A 17,439-nucleotide genomic window follows, 5' to 3' on the forward strand; every position below is an offset into this window, starting at 1 on the left:
GATGTAAAACAATAAGAAACAAAACATAATTATAAAAGGTTGTGTTTGTTTCAATAAACAAGTAAAACCTGCTGTTACAACAGTTAGACAGTCGTTTTGGCTCAGATGCTGTGGCGTCTTTTTCCAGAAAGAGGGGAGGCAAACAGTCCACTAGAAGGGTATGCTTCCTTCCTACCTATTGCTAGTATAAGCAGTTCTGACAAAGAATAACGGGATACCAAGAGATTTACAGTTTCGGTTTTTCAAATTAATTATTGCTTGAGGTTACTGATTTGATCATACTCATTCTAGTTAGTAATTAGTTAATTATTAAAAAAATACCTGTCGACTAACTGTACACTCCAAAACACAGTCACATTGCCACAGCATTATAGGCTACTACAACAGCCTGGCCTATAAAAATAATTTGTTCATGCGCGTGTTGCAACTTGGCAACCATCATTTGGCGCTGTCTTTTTAATACTTAATACACGTCTACTTTTAAATGGCTCGCACGCTCACACACACACACACACATACACACACACACACACACACACAGCCGGTGCAGTAGTAAAAGCCTGGCAGCCATATATCTCTCGTGACGACCTCCTACTGAAGCCCGCGCGCCTGCACCGTGACCTCCTTGGCTCCTCGCGCTCTCCAGAATAATAAATTTATCGGGCAAAAAGCGGCTGCGCAAGCAAGGAAAAAAAAAAACTAAAAACGCGCGGGCGATTTGTCTGGCAATTAGCAAACTCCCAGAGAGAGAGAGACACAGACAGAGAGAGAGAGAGAGAGAGAGAGAGAGAGAGAGAGAGAGAGAGAGAGAGAGAGAGAGAGAGAGAGAGAGACAGAGAGAGAGAGAGAGAGAGAGAGAGAGGTCTTGGTGTCCGGTGTCTGTGTTTTATCCTGGCATATAAAATTACAAATTGGTTATGTTGTTTTTTGGTTGTGTGTGTGTGTGTGTGTGTGTGTGTGTGTCAGCCTGTGATGATCATTGAAACTTGTGAACACGTGCATGCTCACAAACACACACAGTGGAGCCATATTTGGTGCCTCTGACCTGAACAATGCATGTCACAGTGCATGTGTACACCCACCCTCCTGCATGTGTGAATGTCTCTGTGTTGTGAACCCTAAAAGCCTGCAGCTTCCTGTGCAAAGCTGCTGTTGAAAAATCTGCTCCATCAAATGGTCCAAGCCCTTCAAACATCTCAATGACAGCAGACTGTAAAGCAGAAAGCAGCTTCTCTGTAAACTACGGGTCAGAGTGAGAGCTGGCTCACATCTGTCAGAGCTCTTGTTGTTTCATACTTTTACTTCACAGTTATTTGCTAAACCCACAAATAGTTGTTGGAGAAAAGCACCAGGACAAGTGATACAGCTGCAGAAAACCCCCCAACTCATATTAACATACCGGGGACAGAAACTTGAAATCACAAAAACTAATCTGTAAATAACTAAATCTAGTTTCACTTTATAAGAGATCAGCAGGCATTTATGCATCAGCAGAGCAGCAGGATGTTTAATTTGTGCGTTTTTAATGAAGCTGTTGATCCACTCAGGGCAGAAGTTAAATTTACTCCATTCAAGGTTTATGCTGAGAAACTTTACAAACTACTCCACAGCATTTCTGTATAAATCAATGAGCGGTAGATAGCATTAATACTGATAGTGTTAAGTTTTCATTTCCCTGTGTATATACAGTATTTATCATGTCACCTGATTGCAATATTTCTCACCTAAATGCATTGTGTATAAAGTCAAATATATTGAATGCATTTTATGCCACATAGTTTTCTTATTTTTGTTCTGCTTTGAAACCTGCACCACCTTTTTATCATTTTAATGACACATTGCAACCTGTTAGGAAGCATTACAGACATGAGTTTGTTTCTGCAATTAACAGAAATGTGAAATGCATACCTAAATGACAAAATAGGATGTTTTTCAGTCTCCGCCAAAGGCTTTGTATGTTCATCCACTATCCATAACTTCACACCATAAATTTATGAATGCCACATTATTAGCTTTACAACTAAACAGGTTGTATAAAGTTGTTGTATGTTGTTGTTATTATGTCACCATCATGCTATTGTGCATGTTGGTCCTCATACATCTCATGTTATCTTCCTCTTTAGCCTGCTGAAAGAAGCTGCTCTCTTATATCTGTTTCAGTTCAATACTTTGCTGAAAGCATTTCATGTAATATGTAACCAAGGACCAAAAAACACACAAAGCATAAAAAAATACAAGGGCAAAAAACACAGCCACGTCAAACTTATTAAGAACTCAGAGACTAGATCAAACATTTATCAGCATTGGGCTGGCGGTCATTTTCCAGCCTAGTAATCTGACCTGCAGCTGGGAAGGGTGCTGTGTGTGTGTGTGTGTGTGTGTGTGTGTGTGTGTGTGTGTGTGTGTGTGTGTGTGTGTGTGTGTGTGTGTGTGTGTGTGTGTTGGGAAGTACTGATTAATCAAAGGGACAATGCCATATAGGGAAAATGCTGTTTGTTTCCCATACAGCGTATATATATGCTCCTTCATTTTAGATTTTAGATTTCACAAAGGTCTCATAAGGCATGCAACATTTAATTATTACAGTATTACCTATGCAATCTCTTGCACCTTTACAACAATGGGTCTATGCTTTCACTCACTTGTTGTGCTGTGAAGCTCTGTACAGAGCCATACAATTTTGTTTTAATTTCAGTCAGCATCCAAAGATACCAGACTGAATAATCGGTGGGGCTTAAGGGGGATTTGTATTATTTTAACAATCACCCATAAGTCATTCAAACTCATGCAAACAGATATTTTCATATCACGTGCAGTATGTGGTCTGATGGTGGCATCTAAAACTTCAGTTGTGAAATATTTATCTAATTTTCAGATGCTGAAGTGCTGCTCTCAACTGGTGAAAGCAGGATGTGGTTCAATGTTGCTTTAAGGTCTCTTCAGTGGGACTTGTGGATATTCTGGGATCAGACCTGTGACTTTTTGTTTACCTGACCATCTTCTTAATCTACGGTCCCTATATTTGACATTTTACAATTATTATTACATACTAAAGTTGCCCATCTAGCATCTTGAGAAAGCTTGACTCTGTGCTCTCTGAGTTCCTCTACACTTTTGTTTAAGTTGCCGAAAGAGTTCATCTGTAAGACAGAAGGAAGAGCTGCAACTCACTGAATTGCACAAAATCACTTTTAGAGTAAAACTACCAGCATTCTATTTTATTTTATTTATTGTTTACTATGAATCAGCTTGTCAAAATGAGTGCCATGCCCTGAATTTTACTAAACACATTCAAGTATAGCATTCTCCTCCTGAATACAACGTGCAAACATGGCTGGAACAAGTCTGGAAGTTAAAAAGGCTGCTCAGCAGCTTTTCAACAAGGCAATCAGGAGGGGCAGACTCTGTTTACACTGAGGTCCCAGCCTGTCTAAATACTGTCCAGCATCAGGCTGCACATTCTCTGCACATTTCAGCCTAGGCCTGGCTGACCCTTTCATACCAAATCATACAGTTAGAATGTCTCACAACACCTTGTGTTAGTGTTCAATGCTTTAGATTGAGACAGAACACCAAATTTAACAAGATCTGCTCTTAAATGACATGAGACAGCTGCTTTGAGGCATAATTTACATAACAGTATCCTTGTATTAGGGGCAAATAATAGGTCAAATGGTATTAATATTATTATGTTAAGCAGTGAAAACATATTCCAAAAGTGTCTTATGTTTGTGAATCAATTTTTTTCATTTCAGCCAGTCTCAGCAACACAGCCATGACAGTCAGCACTGGCCTATAGCTGACCCCTGCAGCTTACTTGCCTGTCTGTCTAACTGTCTGCCTGGGTGTGGGAGCGGAGATATCGTCGCCGTACCCGTGGGTTACAGTGCCCTGAACTCGTCCTGTTATGACTAAGTGGCCCGGGGGCTCCGGAGGTCTGGAAATGTCCCAGGGAGCGGAGGGTCCAGCAGCCTTGCGAGGTCAAGGGGGACCAGGAGTGGTGGGGTTAGGAGTGGTGTGTGCAGGGGTAACCACGGGTCAGCATCTGGCTTCAGAGCCAGTGGCCCTCATCGGTCAGAAAAACGTGCCCCGTGGTTGAACCCTCTGTGGCCGCAGCTTGGCCATTCCGCTGCCTCTGCATGATCATCGATTTTTTTTCCTCCTCCACCTCTCCCTCTCTCTCTGCCTTTCCTTCGATATCCGCCGCTTAATTTTCTCTCATTTGTTTCTCTTACTTCTCCACGCATCGCATCACGCCATGACCTGCATCCCCATGAGAGGCCGGAGCCCCTCCACCAGAACCGCTGCACTTTTATTTTTAATCCCGGGCAGATTGATTTCTGAAGGGGTCAAACAGGAGTGAGTGCGCTTCCTGAGGCCGCTACTGCTCGGCTCAGCAGATATCGGAGGCCTGAGCGCGCACGGCGGCGATCGTTCGCAGTTCATTTGGAAAGCCTCGTAGATCGTTTGTTTTCGAGGTAAATTGTTTTGGAGCGCAACCGCGAGAGTATCCATTAACCAGCACTCCCCCCAGTTCTTTTAATTTTTCTTTTTCACCCTCCCTCCTCCCCCTGCATCCCTCTCTCCAATTGAGCGCCGTATTATTCATATTCCTACTGGAGTCTCCATACCCTCTTCGCACCTGGCCGGCAAAACACATACATGCACACACACGCGCATGCAACACTATCTCATTAAAAGTTATAGGCTTAAACCACAGCAACACTTTATAACGGCAGAAACACAGCCAAGACACAATGCATAATAAGCTCCGGACGAACCAGGAATTATTCACGTGGCCCATTCTCATATACATTAGCTAGAGCATTTCTGAAATTCCCTGAAGTAATAGGAGCCTGCACAGGCGACTGCGGTGAACTCTTAGTCAAACTGCATCATATAAGCCATATAAATTAAAAATACACCGTCGGCTGAATCTGAAAAATCACATGAAATGAACTCTTTCATCAGAACTACCCACCCAAATAACGTGCGTAAAAGACGCACAATAGCACATTTTATGCACAACAACAGATGATCAAGAAACGGCAGGCCCCATGACTGACAGACACACAAGTGACACCACCGCAGCAAAAGGGGACGGAAACAGTTGCAAAAACTCAGGCGATAACAGAAAACAGCACAACACAAGCCCCTCATCTGTAGCTGTATACGCTGCATGCAAACACACACACACACACACCTTCCAACACAAATACGCAGCTCCAAAAGTCCCTGTGTTAAAATCAAAGCCTCCACGGCCATAAATGCCCTCTTCGCCTGACCTCGCCAAATGCGCATGGGGCAATAAAACCATAAAAACGCCACCGAGCCATCAGACACAGAGGAGCAAGAGAGGCAAAGACAGAAAAGGAGACAAAATTAGTTCCCAGGCCTCTTACCTTAGATGCCACCACTTTCAGCGACCTCTGGGCCATCTTCTTCGGCGCCATGAGGGCTCTCTCGCTGGTTTGTTGGAGTTTCTTTGGAAGGACTTTCTTCTTTCCAGTGAGGAAGAAAAAAGTTTTTGCTTATGGTAGGATACTTGTGGGGTGTAAAAGATAGCTTACTGATGGTTGGGAAGGGGACGTGTGTGTGTGTGTGTGTGTGTGTGTGTGTGTGTGTGTGTGTGTGTGTGTGTGTGTGTGTGAGGAGGGTGTGTATTTGCTTGTGAGGGAGGGAGGAGGGGGTGTCTTCCAAGTGTCTTCCAAGACGTCTTCTTTTACTTCTCCTCTGTCTGTCTCTGTTCCTTCCCCTTTCTCTCTCTCTCCTGGCAGAAGGGGTCTTGTGTGTGGCTGCCGGATGACAATAGAGAAGAAGAAGAAAAAGAAGAAGCAGAAGAAGAAGGAGAAGTGTTTAAAGAAGAGCAAGTGATTAATGATTTTTCTTGTATAATTCTCGCATTTTTCTTGAGGTGCCGTCCCCTCTGTCCTGTCCAGAAAATAATGGCGGTGAACTTTTTCGTGGGGTGCGGGTGGGTAAAGGGTGGGGGTGAATATCCTCACAAAAATCTGCTCCCATTCACCGAAGCAGCAGAAGGCCCCGGCTGATAAAGGGGGGTAAAAAAGAATAAGGATTCCTTGGTGGATTTTATTGTGCGCGGTGTCACCTCACACGCAAATTTATTTCAACTCGGACTGCAAGTGCTCAGGGGCTTTAGGGGTTATTGTGGAGGAACATATGTGTGTGAATATTGTGGAGGGGGTGTCTCTTTAGATGCTGCAATATAGGACAATTGGTGTGTAGCGAAAGCATTATAAGACACAAATATTGTCTTATGTGAGGAGAGGTGGACCGCCTGAGGGTTTGTGTTTGTGTGTGGAGGAGGGGGTATTAAACATTATAGCGTTCACCATATAAGAGGAAAGTATAGCCTATATATATGGCTTGTTTTCAGCAATTGGAAATTAATGCACATTCTCAAAAAACGAAACGAGTGAAAACGCGTTGTAGTCACTTTGGGGCAGAGTGGTTAATAGTAAAACAAAAAATGATTTTTACAGTAATGAACATAAAATGTTTGAAAATGCAGGTTTACAAGCCTATTCCTGAGTCACCATATGTAAAGCTTTACCATTTTAGCGCAGCGTGTGCGCGCGCGTGTGTGTTTGAGCACACTTAGCTGTACAGTTTGATAGGAGGGCGGTTTTAGCTCTGGGGGAGCCTTTCATAAACAGGAAGAAAACAGATAAATGGGCAGAGGGAGTTTCTGTGGCAAGAAGCCCAGGGAGAAATCAACCAACAAGTAACAAGGAATCTTCTCTGGGCCGAGGAATACGCACGGACCAATTTAAGGGGCACATTTTTTTTTTGTTTAAAGTTCATCGAGAGGAATGCTATTTTCTCGTTCTCCCCCCTCTTGCTCTATATTTTTCGATACCTGCTCTAAGAAAAGAAAATGAAAATTAATACGGGAGCCGCGCCTTACAAAAGAAGCCATTCGTCTTGTTGATTATCTATTTGGTTGTCAGGGTTTGAGCTATGGCGCCGGCCCGCTCCCTTTTTGTAATACATAAAAAAATAAAACACACATGCGCGCACAGCACCGGTCCAGAAAACACCGATATTAAAAAAAAAACAGTTCTGCAAAAATGACACTCATTAAAGCATTAAAAGACCACGAACCGAGAAACTATTTAATGTTTTTTTTCCTCAGAACCAGGAGACGGAGGGAGGGGGTGTCCCAAACTCTGTGTTGGGCCAGTGCGTCTGAGCAGCCGTTAAATTAACGGGAGAACGAGAGTGAAACGAAGGGACGGTTTGTGATTTAAAACGAGATTACAGGACGTAATGTACCAAGATCACTCACGGCAGGGACAGATTAATCATCGCAGGCTGCTGATTTCTCAAGACAGGTCGCTGTGCGTTTGTAGGCAATACCAACACTGGAATTAAATAAAATTATTTACTGTGTGTGCATGTGGGAGCGTGAATGTATGATTTAAATACATCCTACACCGTTAAACCTCGATGAGAAGAAACTGGACAAATCATAATTTTGAGAGAGGAAATGAAAGAGAAGAAGATAGAAAACGAAACTTTTTTAGCCATTTATTTAAATTTCTATGAACTATTTACAAATAATAGGAAGGTAGACACTGGGGAGACATAGGAAAAAGGAGCAAATTACATATCGGAGGAGGTAACACGTGTTAAACAATACCATCATTGTTATTATCATCATCACCAATAACGATAGAAACGGATCTTTGGAATGTAAATAAAATAACATCAATTAAAGAACATTTGCAGAATAAAATATCTAAGAAGTGGCACAAGGTGACAGAACAGAGAAAAGGGGGATAAACAAATACGAAAAAGGAAGTGTGTGGGCATTTAATGTGCGGAGAAAGAAGAGACAAATAGGAAAACATAGAAAAATAAATGAACATCATTCAGACAAGCAACAAAAGGCTCCTTATTTTTCTGAGTGTCCCTGGCCACAACAATTGCTTAGAATTAAATTACATTTTAAAAATGTCCACATACAAGAAATGAATAGCGCTTTTTGTATTGCAGGTAACAATAATTATTATAATAACTCGTCACACCATTTTAAAAATATAAAAGCTCGAAAAGCTGTCACTTCATTAAACGAGCAAGAGAAAATATGACGACAAAAAATAAAATTATATATATAAGTACAACTGAGGTAATAGGTAGTACATTGTATAGTGCTGCGTTCATAATGTGTTCTTGAGCTATTTGTACCAGGATTTTGGTTTGGATAGGCCTATTAGTGTCCTTTGTTTAGGCAGCTATATAAACCCCGTTTGGCACGTAGTGGAAAATGCCTTAATTTAACTTTATTTCACTTTAATCACCCTGTCAGTCTGTTTCCCTGTATACAACATCACAAAATGAACAATCAACCGACCACGCTCCTTGTCATTCTCAGCAATAACAGCATAACGTATAATTTTACAATCAACACTGAATTCAAAATAATGATAATTAAAATTTAAAAAGCTATATTTTGTCATTTAACAAAACAGAAATACCAACAGTTATAATGATAACAGCAAGACAGAAAACTGCCTGGCGTCATTTTGGATCATACCGGAGGTTATATTTGATTTTGCATACTATAAGGGCGGACGGGGGGTACGGCCATGCGTGGTTTTTGTATGTGTGTGTGTGGCGGGGTGTAAGAATACTTCTCTTGACGAAACGTGAGTTCCATTAATTACATGTGCGTGAGTGAGTGGGTGGAGGGTTGAACGGTAGTGGTTTGGGGAGCGGTGCAGGGGGGTGGGGGCGAGGGGTAATGGGCAGAGCCGCGGTTCACCCCTTTGCTTTGTACCCGCAGAGTAAACATGACAAATGGGGCCCGAGTTTGGCATGATTAAAGATGAAAACGAGGATCCATCTTCACCAAAAAAGTCTCGGATAGAAAAAAAGAAGGAAAGAAACCACACGCACGCGGGCACATTATCCTCAGCCTACGTCTTATGCTCTGTCATAGAGGAAGAGAGAGACGAATATAAAAAGACAGAAATATAAAAAGCAGAGAGCGAGAGAGGCAGAGAGAGAATTGGGGGATCAGTTCTTTAAGTCTCCTTCTTCGCCTTCTTTTGTTCATTTCATTTTTTATGAATGGGAAATCTCTCCCTCCACCCCCTCCCATGCCATAACGTCATATTATAGTGTGAAACATCGGCACATATCAGGGCCGAACAGGCAGCAATGACATCTCTCCCTCCCTCCAGAGCAAAGGCGTTATTCCGGTCCGAAGTGCAGGCTTCGGCGGTTACAAACGTGGCTGCCGCTTCGGCGTTCAGTCTGGGAATCAGGGAAAGGGAGGGCAAACATCAGACAAAGAGCCAAAGAATCGGGCTATAGGGGTCCGGTGCGGTTCTGGGAGCCGGTTAGAGCCTGGGAGTTTGTGTTATTGTTGTTTGTCCCGGAGCGGACCTTGGTGTTGGGCAACTTGTGGTCCTTCTTCCATTTCATCCTCCGGTTCTGGAACCAGATCTTGATCTGCCGCTCTGACAGGCACAGCGTATGCGCGATCTCCACCCTGCGCCTGCGCGTCAGGTACCGGTTGTAGTGGAACTCCTTCTCGAGCTCCAGGACCTGCTGGCGCGTGTAGGCCGTCCGCGAGCGCTTCGGCTCACCCCCTGTGTAGTTTGAACTCACTGTGGGAGAACAATTTAAATAAATGATAATCACAATATTAACCACTCAAAAAAACAAACAAACAAAAAAACAAAACAAACAAACAACCACAATACAATTACCTCCAAAATATAGCGTAATAATAATGTAGCAGATTCAGAAGCTGCACTATAAAACAGAATGCCAACCGACTGCTTTCAGATTTACAACACTGCAACACCTTTTTAGAAACATAGGTAGGGAGTACAATATTGGCTTACACTAAAAATACATAGAGTAATTGTTTTATATCTAGCAGGGTGTCCTAATTAATGAGGGCGCAACACAGTAGTCTAGTGGTAATTTCCAAAACTGAAAACAGCACATCAAGCCATAGGGAGAGAACAAATGTCAGTACATTATGATCATGCAACGAAGATAAATAAAACCATGCCCAACACGGTTGTGGTAGAATACAAAATGGCTGTAACCTTGGCAGACCCTTTAATGATTGCAATCTGAGTCTACGACAAATCTTCCTTTCTGCCATCTCAAATGCAGCTGTTACAGCTGGACTCGTTTATTTTACACGACACTTTGTTGCTTAGACTCTGCATTTTCAGGGAACACATGTTGTCAGGTGTCATTTAGGCCATGCCGTGGTGTGAATCTTCCCAGCACTGTCAGCCTGACGCTGGTGTGTAAAGGTTGTGATCTGAGAGCAAATCGGGGCCATGGTCGCATTTAAAGGTTGGAAAACTGCTATTCTGACACGTTTGCGCACGACGACTAGGACTGTCGGAAAAAAATAAATACATAAAAACAGTAAGAGCAGCGACGAGCCAATTGAACAGTTACCTTTTCTTTCACTGATCTTATGCACAGAAGCCATGGACGGAGAGCAAGAATGGTGGCATTGTCTGTCTTGTATAAACTGGTTGAGAATAAAGGTGGTGCAGCAGCTACACGACGGCACTGAATGGCCCGAGTGGGTAATGATTCAACAAATCCCCAAAAATACAGCCGTACAACAGCAACCAAACATGCTGCAGCCGAGTCCGATGTCTCCTAAGACAAGACAGCTAGAATTACTCTGCAAAGGGAAACATGCAAGAAAGAGTTTTCTTACCGAGTAAACTATCCGGTGGGGTGAATGCATTACGGTGACTTTATAAAAGTGGCATTTTGTTGCAGCGCGAGCATGCGCTACGGTTATCCCAATACGCAAAACGCAGCAAGTCTATTATAACACTGAAGAGAAGCCATAATAGACTGGAGCTATTCGGTTTTACATTAGTGTTTTACGGCCGGCTCCATAAACATGAATATTTCAGCTGCCATAAAACGTTCCCTCCCCTGGAACAACGAGTGGGGAAGGAAGGCTCGACAGAGTAAAGTACACCGTTTATACAACCCGACCACTTAAAATCAAATTACCAAAGCATAAAAGCTAACTTATGGGCTCGGTCTGAGTTGTCATAAGGCGAGGAATTAGAGAAGACGAGCATGAGATCGGACTTCAAAAGGCACCTCAGCGAAGAGGTGTAATAAAAATTTATGGAGGGTGTAATTATATTGGCCGAGCAAACAGACGCTCGTAAATCTTCACCCAAGGGCTACTCTTCTACTTGTAACAGAAAACAGGGAGGGGAAGCCGTAGATTTTGACGGTGGTCACCTAGCTGACTGCATGGGTTTCAACTGCAGGCACAAAGGCGTAGCAAGAGAGAAAGGGGGAGAGAGAGAAAGAAGTTTGCATGCAGCACTTACCGATGTTTACATGGACTTTCTTCATCCAAGGGTAGACTACGGGGTCCTTAGGAGTGCTCGCGGGGGACGAAGTGCTTTGGCTGTGGGGCTTTTGGCCGCAAGACGGAGGCGGGCTGGGTGTCACCGAGTCGCAGCGGTGGCTCTGCTCCGGGACGGGGGTGGTCTGCAGCCCGGCCGGGGGGAGGACGTGACCCCGAGGGGACATCACCACCGAGGCGGGCTGAACTGCACGCTGGCACGGCGTGTATGGCGGCTCGGCTCGCTGCTGGTGGTGGTTCTGGTGGTGTTGATGGTGGTAGAGAGAGTCCGGCTGAAAGGCAGCAGACTCCTGCCTCTGGGAGCTGTAATAGTCCGGAGAGTGGCTGGGCAGATAGTCGCTCTGTGAGTATTCCTCGCATGGTGGGAACTTCGGATCCACATAGTTGGAGTTGATCAAATAGGAGCTCATGGCCATTAATTTCAGTGTTTTTGTGGAATTGCACCCACTTGGAAAATATATAACTAAAATATATTCTCATCCCTTTACTCTTCGGTTATTCCTGTTCCGTTGAACCCTCCTACTTTTCTGTCAAGTGAACAAAGTTAAGAAGCCACGTGACGGCAGCCGGCCAATGGCGCGCCTCCAGACGGACCCCGGATAAGGAAATGGGATTAAGCGTATACACGGCCCCCGCACGCGCATCATCAGATGGCCTCATTTTGTGGGCATTCACAGTCTTACAATACTTTCCCCTCTGCCTCACCGTCTCTCTCCTTATGTCTATCTATATATCTCCCCACCACATGTCGGCGTGCATGCCTTCCTAAGCAGGCAGAGAATCACAACAACAACAAAGCACTTCTGACACGCTGAAAATACATCTCGCTCCAGCTGAAGCCACTGAGGAACGCGCACGCATGAATTCACTCGAGCAACAGAGTACAGTACAGATGACAAGTCCTCCCTTATTGCAAACGAACCCTTTCCCCCTGCGTCTGGCTGGAACTTCAAATAGAAAAAAATAAAGAAAACAGAAAAAAAGAAGCAGCAGAAAGAAAGCGCTTGGGGGGATTTAAAGTGGCGCCTGCTTGCACCACCCTCTGTGTATATATTTGGGTGTGTGTAGGGACTTGCTTGCCAAAGCTTTTTTCTTTTTTTCCTGTTATTTCTAAATCGCTAATAATGGGGAGTGGGAGAGTGGCCTGGCCGGCTGCTGCAGCACCTTGTCAGAGATAAATCTGGCTTGTTTAGGATCGATAGAAAATTCATCAACTAATTCAGGTTACACGGCCTCCTAAATCACTGCAGACCTTTGCATTCGGTACGAGAATCCAGCACCATTTCCCTCTTTTTTAAAAACCCGCGTTGCTTCAACAGGCGCCAATTCTACATTTAACTCCCCTTGCATGGTAATTCAGCCACAGCCAGGGTCGTCTTTTGCCTTGCATGAAAAAACAGGATTTATTTCCCTCCACTTTTCCGATTGAAAAGCATCACTGGCATAACAAGTCCATATGCCCTCATTCAGATTGTGCGGCTTCATTTGCCCTTGAGCTGTGCATTACTGAACAGACTACCATGTAACGCAGTCTCACTGTACTTTCAAACTGCTATAAAACAGACACAATACACCATATAACAAGGACTTACACCTTTACAGAGACGAGAGAAGACGCACAGAAACTAGACGACGGTCTGCATTATAAATAATATTAATAATACTATTTTCCCAGATTCTCACCTAACAAGTTTTACAGCAAACTCCTTTAATTCCAGTAAAATCTGCTTGCTGCAATTTCTGTGTGCGTTCAACAGCATCGAAACAAGACCAAAACCCTGTGTCAGGTAAACAAAAAAACAACTGATGTTTTAAGGAGGCTGCTGTGCACTCTGTTATCAAAGGTGCGCGCACACACAGAGAGAGACACAGGCCAGATGATGGAGATATCCAAGTCCTTTGTTTCGAGAAATTGACCGTCTCGAAATCGACCCCCCATACACACACACACACACACAACCCCCCAATACGCCTTTCTAGATTAACAGTGAATCCAACCGCATCATTTTTCAACAAGACAAATAATAAATAAAAACCGATTCAACCTGGAGTTGGCCTTTAAAACTATAAAACTATGAGGCGGTTTGATGATCGGAAAAAAAAATACAAGACTTGGACTGAGTTTTCATCACTTTGGAGCATAATAGACCCACAACACGGTGCTTGATCCACACAGGTGCTTCAAAATAAACATCACATAACCACCAATAAAGTCCTTAAATAAATACGCTACATTGGCTTATGTCTATGCTAAAAGGAAATACTAATTCATGGAAGAGACATCTTTTTAAACCTTCACAGTTCCACTTTTACAAATTAAAATCTAAAGCAGCGATCCATAATGAACAAAGGCGTTACAATCCAATGACAGCAGCCAAAGGCCTCTCCTCCCTGTGTTGGATCCATCGCTGCCGTCGTGTATAAATCAACTATATACTCCCCTAGAAGCGAATTTGTGATTCTTTTAATGATTTTTACACAAATCCGGATCTACAGGGTAGATATAGAAGACAGCGGCTCTCTGGAGGCACAAGGTCACACCGTGGAAATACCTTTATTGCTTTCATAAACTCCCTATCGTAGCCACACTTGAATATTTTCATCCATCTGTACTGTCTCTGACCCGTGACCTCCTCACTGCTGGTGGGGATCTGGGAAATTAAGTTATAATGCTGTAACACTTCATGTAACATATCTGCCGTTTTTGTTTTTCTTTTAGAAAGTGATGGAAATGTGGAGCAGAGAAGGGACGACAGGTGTGCTCGAGTCTGCATTGCAGGTCCGTTTAAATTATGGTTCCATGTGCAGGTTTAAATGAGAAACAGCCAAATAAATCTTGACTGGAAAAAATAAAGGCCTATTCTCTTTATTTTAATGGAATGTGCATTGAATTATTAATTGCTTATCAGTATTATAAGATGTTACATTGAGAGTAAAATGCATATAGTAAAATTATACTCCAGGAATTGTGAAATATTATTTATGATATGAAATAACATAATTTTTTATCCTGTATAAGGACAAGTACAATTCTACTGTGAAGGGGAGATCAGGCCTCTGTCAATGACAAAGCTTTATGTATCTCCTTTTTATCTATTTGAATATTTTCTTGGCCAACCTAAAACCAATGTTTTATTCAAAATCGAAATATCCCTAAAGCTTTCCATCCACGTAACACACAATTTAATTAGTAGTACAGTTGTAGTTACCTAAGAAAAAACAAAACAAAAAAAAAAAAAAAAAAATTGGCAGCTCCAACCGTGGACCGTTCTAACAGCATGAACACAATTTAATGAAAGAAAAGACAAATCGCTTGGCACAGGAAACACTGTCCTATCAAAAATTGTTCTGAATGATCTGACTGAAGAATGGATGGACCAATGAATAAATGTCTCTTCAATATGGTAAATTAATTGCAGTCTAGGGCCTGCACTCTATAATTGTCCTTTTTTCTTTCCTATCTATCTATCTATCTATCTATCTATCTATCTATCTATCTATCTATCTATCTATCTATCTATCTATCTATCTATCTATCTATCTATCTATCTATCTATCTATCTATCTAAATAGAATAAAAATCACAGTTAAAACAGCACAAAAACACAAATGTTCCATTCCAATTAAAACCTCACTGATTTAAATGCATTTGGCCTCAAACTAGTTTACATTTAGTGAATATTATATCACATTGATAGGCTGTAAAAAGAGGTTGTTTAAGTGGAAAAATAAAATAAAAATTGACTAATATTAGAATGCTGCTGCTCCTGATGCATTTTGAAGCTATTCATGCTTTCAAGATAAACTTGTTTTCCTGCTATTTTTTTTATTTTAATTTCTATCTTCTCCTGTGCTGCTCCCACATTGATTTTATGCCACTGACACTCCCCGTCTGCTGCAGGCAATATTGCTGTTCTCTGTTTCCTCCAAAAGTTGCTCATACATCACCAGACCGGACAACAAAAGCAGAACATGGAGACTCTTCAGACTGGAGGGAGAGGCACTGTCAGTTTGCTTCTAATCTGCTTCTAGTATGTGTTTTTTTCTATTTCTGCATAGTTTTTATTTATTTCTCTCTGTTTCTTTTATCTTTTTTGTAGTGTTTAGTTCCAATACAATCCAGTGTAGTCTCTATTCTAGTCTATTCTATTATACTATGCGGAGGGGGTGGGGGATTTCTGTCACCTTGACCCCCGCTATGCTGCGGGTCACCTCAGGTATCGATCAAGGTGTGTTGAGTCTGACTGCGGCACTTCCCTTCCCTCTGTCAAGTTTGTCAGCTGCAATCATTCAGTTCAACGGGAGCCCATTGTTTCCGGCTACAGGTAGAGTTCAATGTGCACACATACTCAGAGATATTTAGAGGATACGGAAAGAAAAACGCCAATTAAATGTATAGGTTCCAGACATAGTGGAATGTAATATCAACAAAATAAGACAGGAATCTCTAATGACACTAAAAACAGCTGTTCGCTATTCCATAACATAAATGTACCATTTTGCTAAATATGTGCTTTTGAAATACGCAAAACAAACCTTCATTTTTTAGTTTAGTTTATATAAATATTATAAATCCTAACCTGTGAGGGAGCTAAGGACCACTTCAGTAGCTGTGGCACCCCACCTGAAAAACCAGATTGTCCGGTTTTCAAACCACACACACACATGCACGACGAGTAAACTGGAGTCAGCTGCCTGCTCTAGAGTTAAAAATAAAACTACGCTTTCTCTCGGCTGTAACATTTAGATAATAATATCAGGGCGTGTTTAACTGAAGACAGCCCGAGTGACAGTGACATAGAGAGAGGATGACATACAGCGGGATACAGTGAGTGGAAAAGGTCAGCGGATCTGGATTTAAACATGTGGCTTTTATTGCGGGTCAATTCAGTTTACAGCTCAAACGCCAACAAGCTCAAACGGTTACTTCCCGGAGGTTGAAAGGTTTTTGCAGGGAGGGGGTGAAATAAAAAGCTATAAAATATTCAGAGAGCGAAAGAGGGCCGGGGTGAATAAATAACTTTAAAGTCACCCTCACAATTTACGACCTTTCTAAGTTTGTCCCATCAAAGGCTCACAAACTCAGCTGTTGTTGGCAAAGCTGCTGAAAAAAACTGCAGACCTATCGATTCCTACAAATTGGGATTACATTTTTGTCTTAAATGGATTAAGTTTAACGAGCATTAAGGTAAGATTTCATCGTTTGTATAGCCCTGGGTAGTTTCATAGTGAAGGAATAAATGGTGAGATTTAATAGGGAAGGCTAAACGGCTCTTGCAGGGTACTCACTCCGTGAATAGCTTGCGCTAGAAAAATACACATTTGTCAGCTCCGTAAAAATAATATCCTAATAGAATGGCCACATTAAGTTAGATTTTTGTGTTCATCCGTTTTTAAACTTAACCTGAAAAATTACATTAAAAAGCAAAATGGCAGGCCTTAACTGGTATAAAGCCAAAATGAGAAAATTAAAATGAACATATTGAAGGGTTAAACGGCCTCATTATCTGCAGCGACCGGACCTGTCAACGTTCTGAAATATTACCGAGGTGAAAAAGCTGTAGGGACAACGACGAAGAAGAGAAATGTGATTTAGCGCCTTTGTGCTGTTTGAAAAATATATCCAAGTCCATTCTCCTGGTTATTGTCATGCAAAGTATCAGGCAGAGAAAAAAATGAAGTGCTGCAGAGGCCTGTCCCTCCGTGTGGCAAGTATTAATCAAAAGGTGTTTTCTGGGATATCTATTGTGTGGAAGTTGGAAGCTCGGCTCTGACAGTAGGGTAAGTCTAAATTAATTTCACGGCGCAGTAGGCGGAACATCAGCCTGCAGAGTGTCAGGTAAAACTGGGAAATATAAACAGCAGGGAGGAAATAAAGTGGAATCCAAGCGCTTGCTACAAAATGACCAGAGAAAGAGGCCTACTGCTGCACTTTTTCTGTGTTCAATAAAATCCAATAAACTCCAACAAAACGTTCCATCGTTCACATCTTCAAAAGGTCCTCCCTTCTTTTTAAAGATAAATCTGAAGACACT

The 17,439-nt window shown here is 42.3% G+C and overlaps 2 protein-coding genes across 12 annotated transcripts in view; both read right to left on the minus strand.

The window, feature by feature from the left end:
- hoxb3a (homeobox B3a) overlaps positions 1-17,439 on the minus strand; it is a 100,059-nt gene that overhangs the window by 46,705 nt on the left and 35,915 nt on the right. For all 11 annotated transcript variants that reach the window (XM_044182154.1, XM_044182160.1, XM_044182161.1 and 8 more), the window contains one exon: positions 5,403-5,795. The gene's annotated coding sequence lies outside the window, so the exon portion shown is untranslated. The remainder of the gene's footprint in view (positions 1-5,402; positions 5,796-17,439) is intronic.
- On the minus strand, positions 5,726-14,239 carry hoxb4a (homeobox B4a). The gene is given in 4 exon segments (XM_044182205.1): positions 5,726-9,330; positions 9,332-9,363; positions 9,366-9,638; positions 11,367-14,239. Coding segments are annotated over 4 exon segments (870 nt in total). The 5' UTR covers positions 11,821-14,239; the 3' UTR covers positions 5,726-9,219.

Source organism: Siniperca chuatsi, linkage group LG21 (genome assembly GCF_020085105.1).
Source record: "Siniperca chuatsi isolate FFG_IHB_CAS linkage group LG21, ASM2008510v1, whole genome shotgun sequence".
Classification (NCBI taxonomy): Eukaryota; Metazoa; Chordata; class Actinopteri; order Centrarchiformes; family Sinipercidae; genus Siniperca; species Siniperca chuatsi.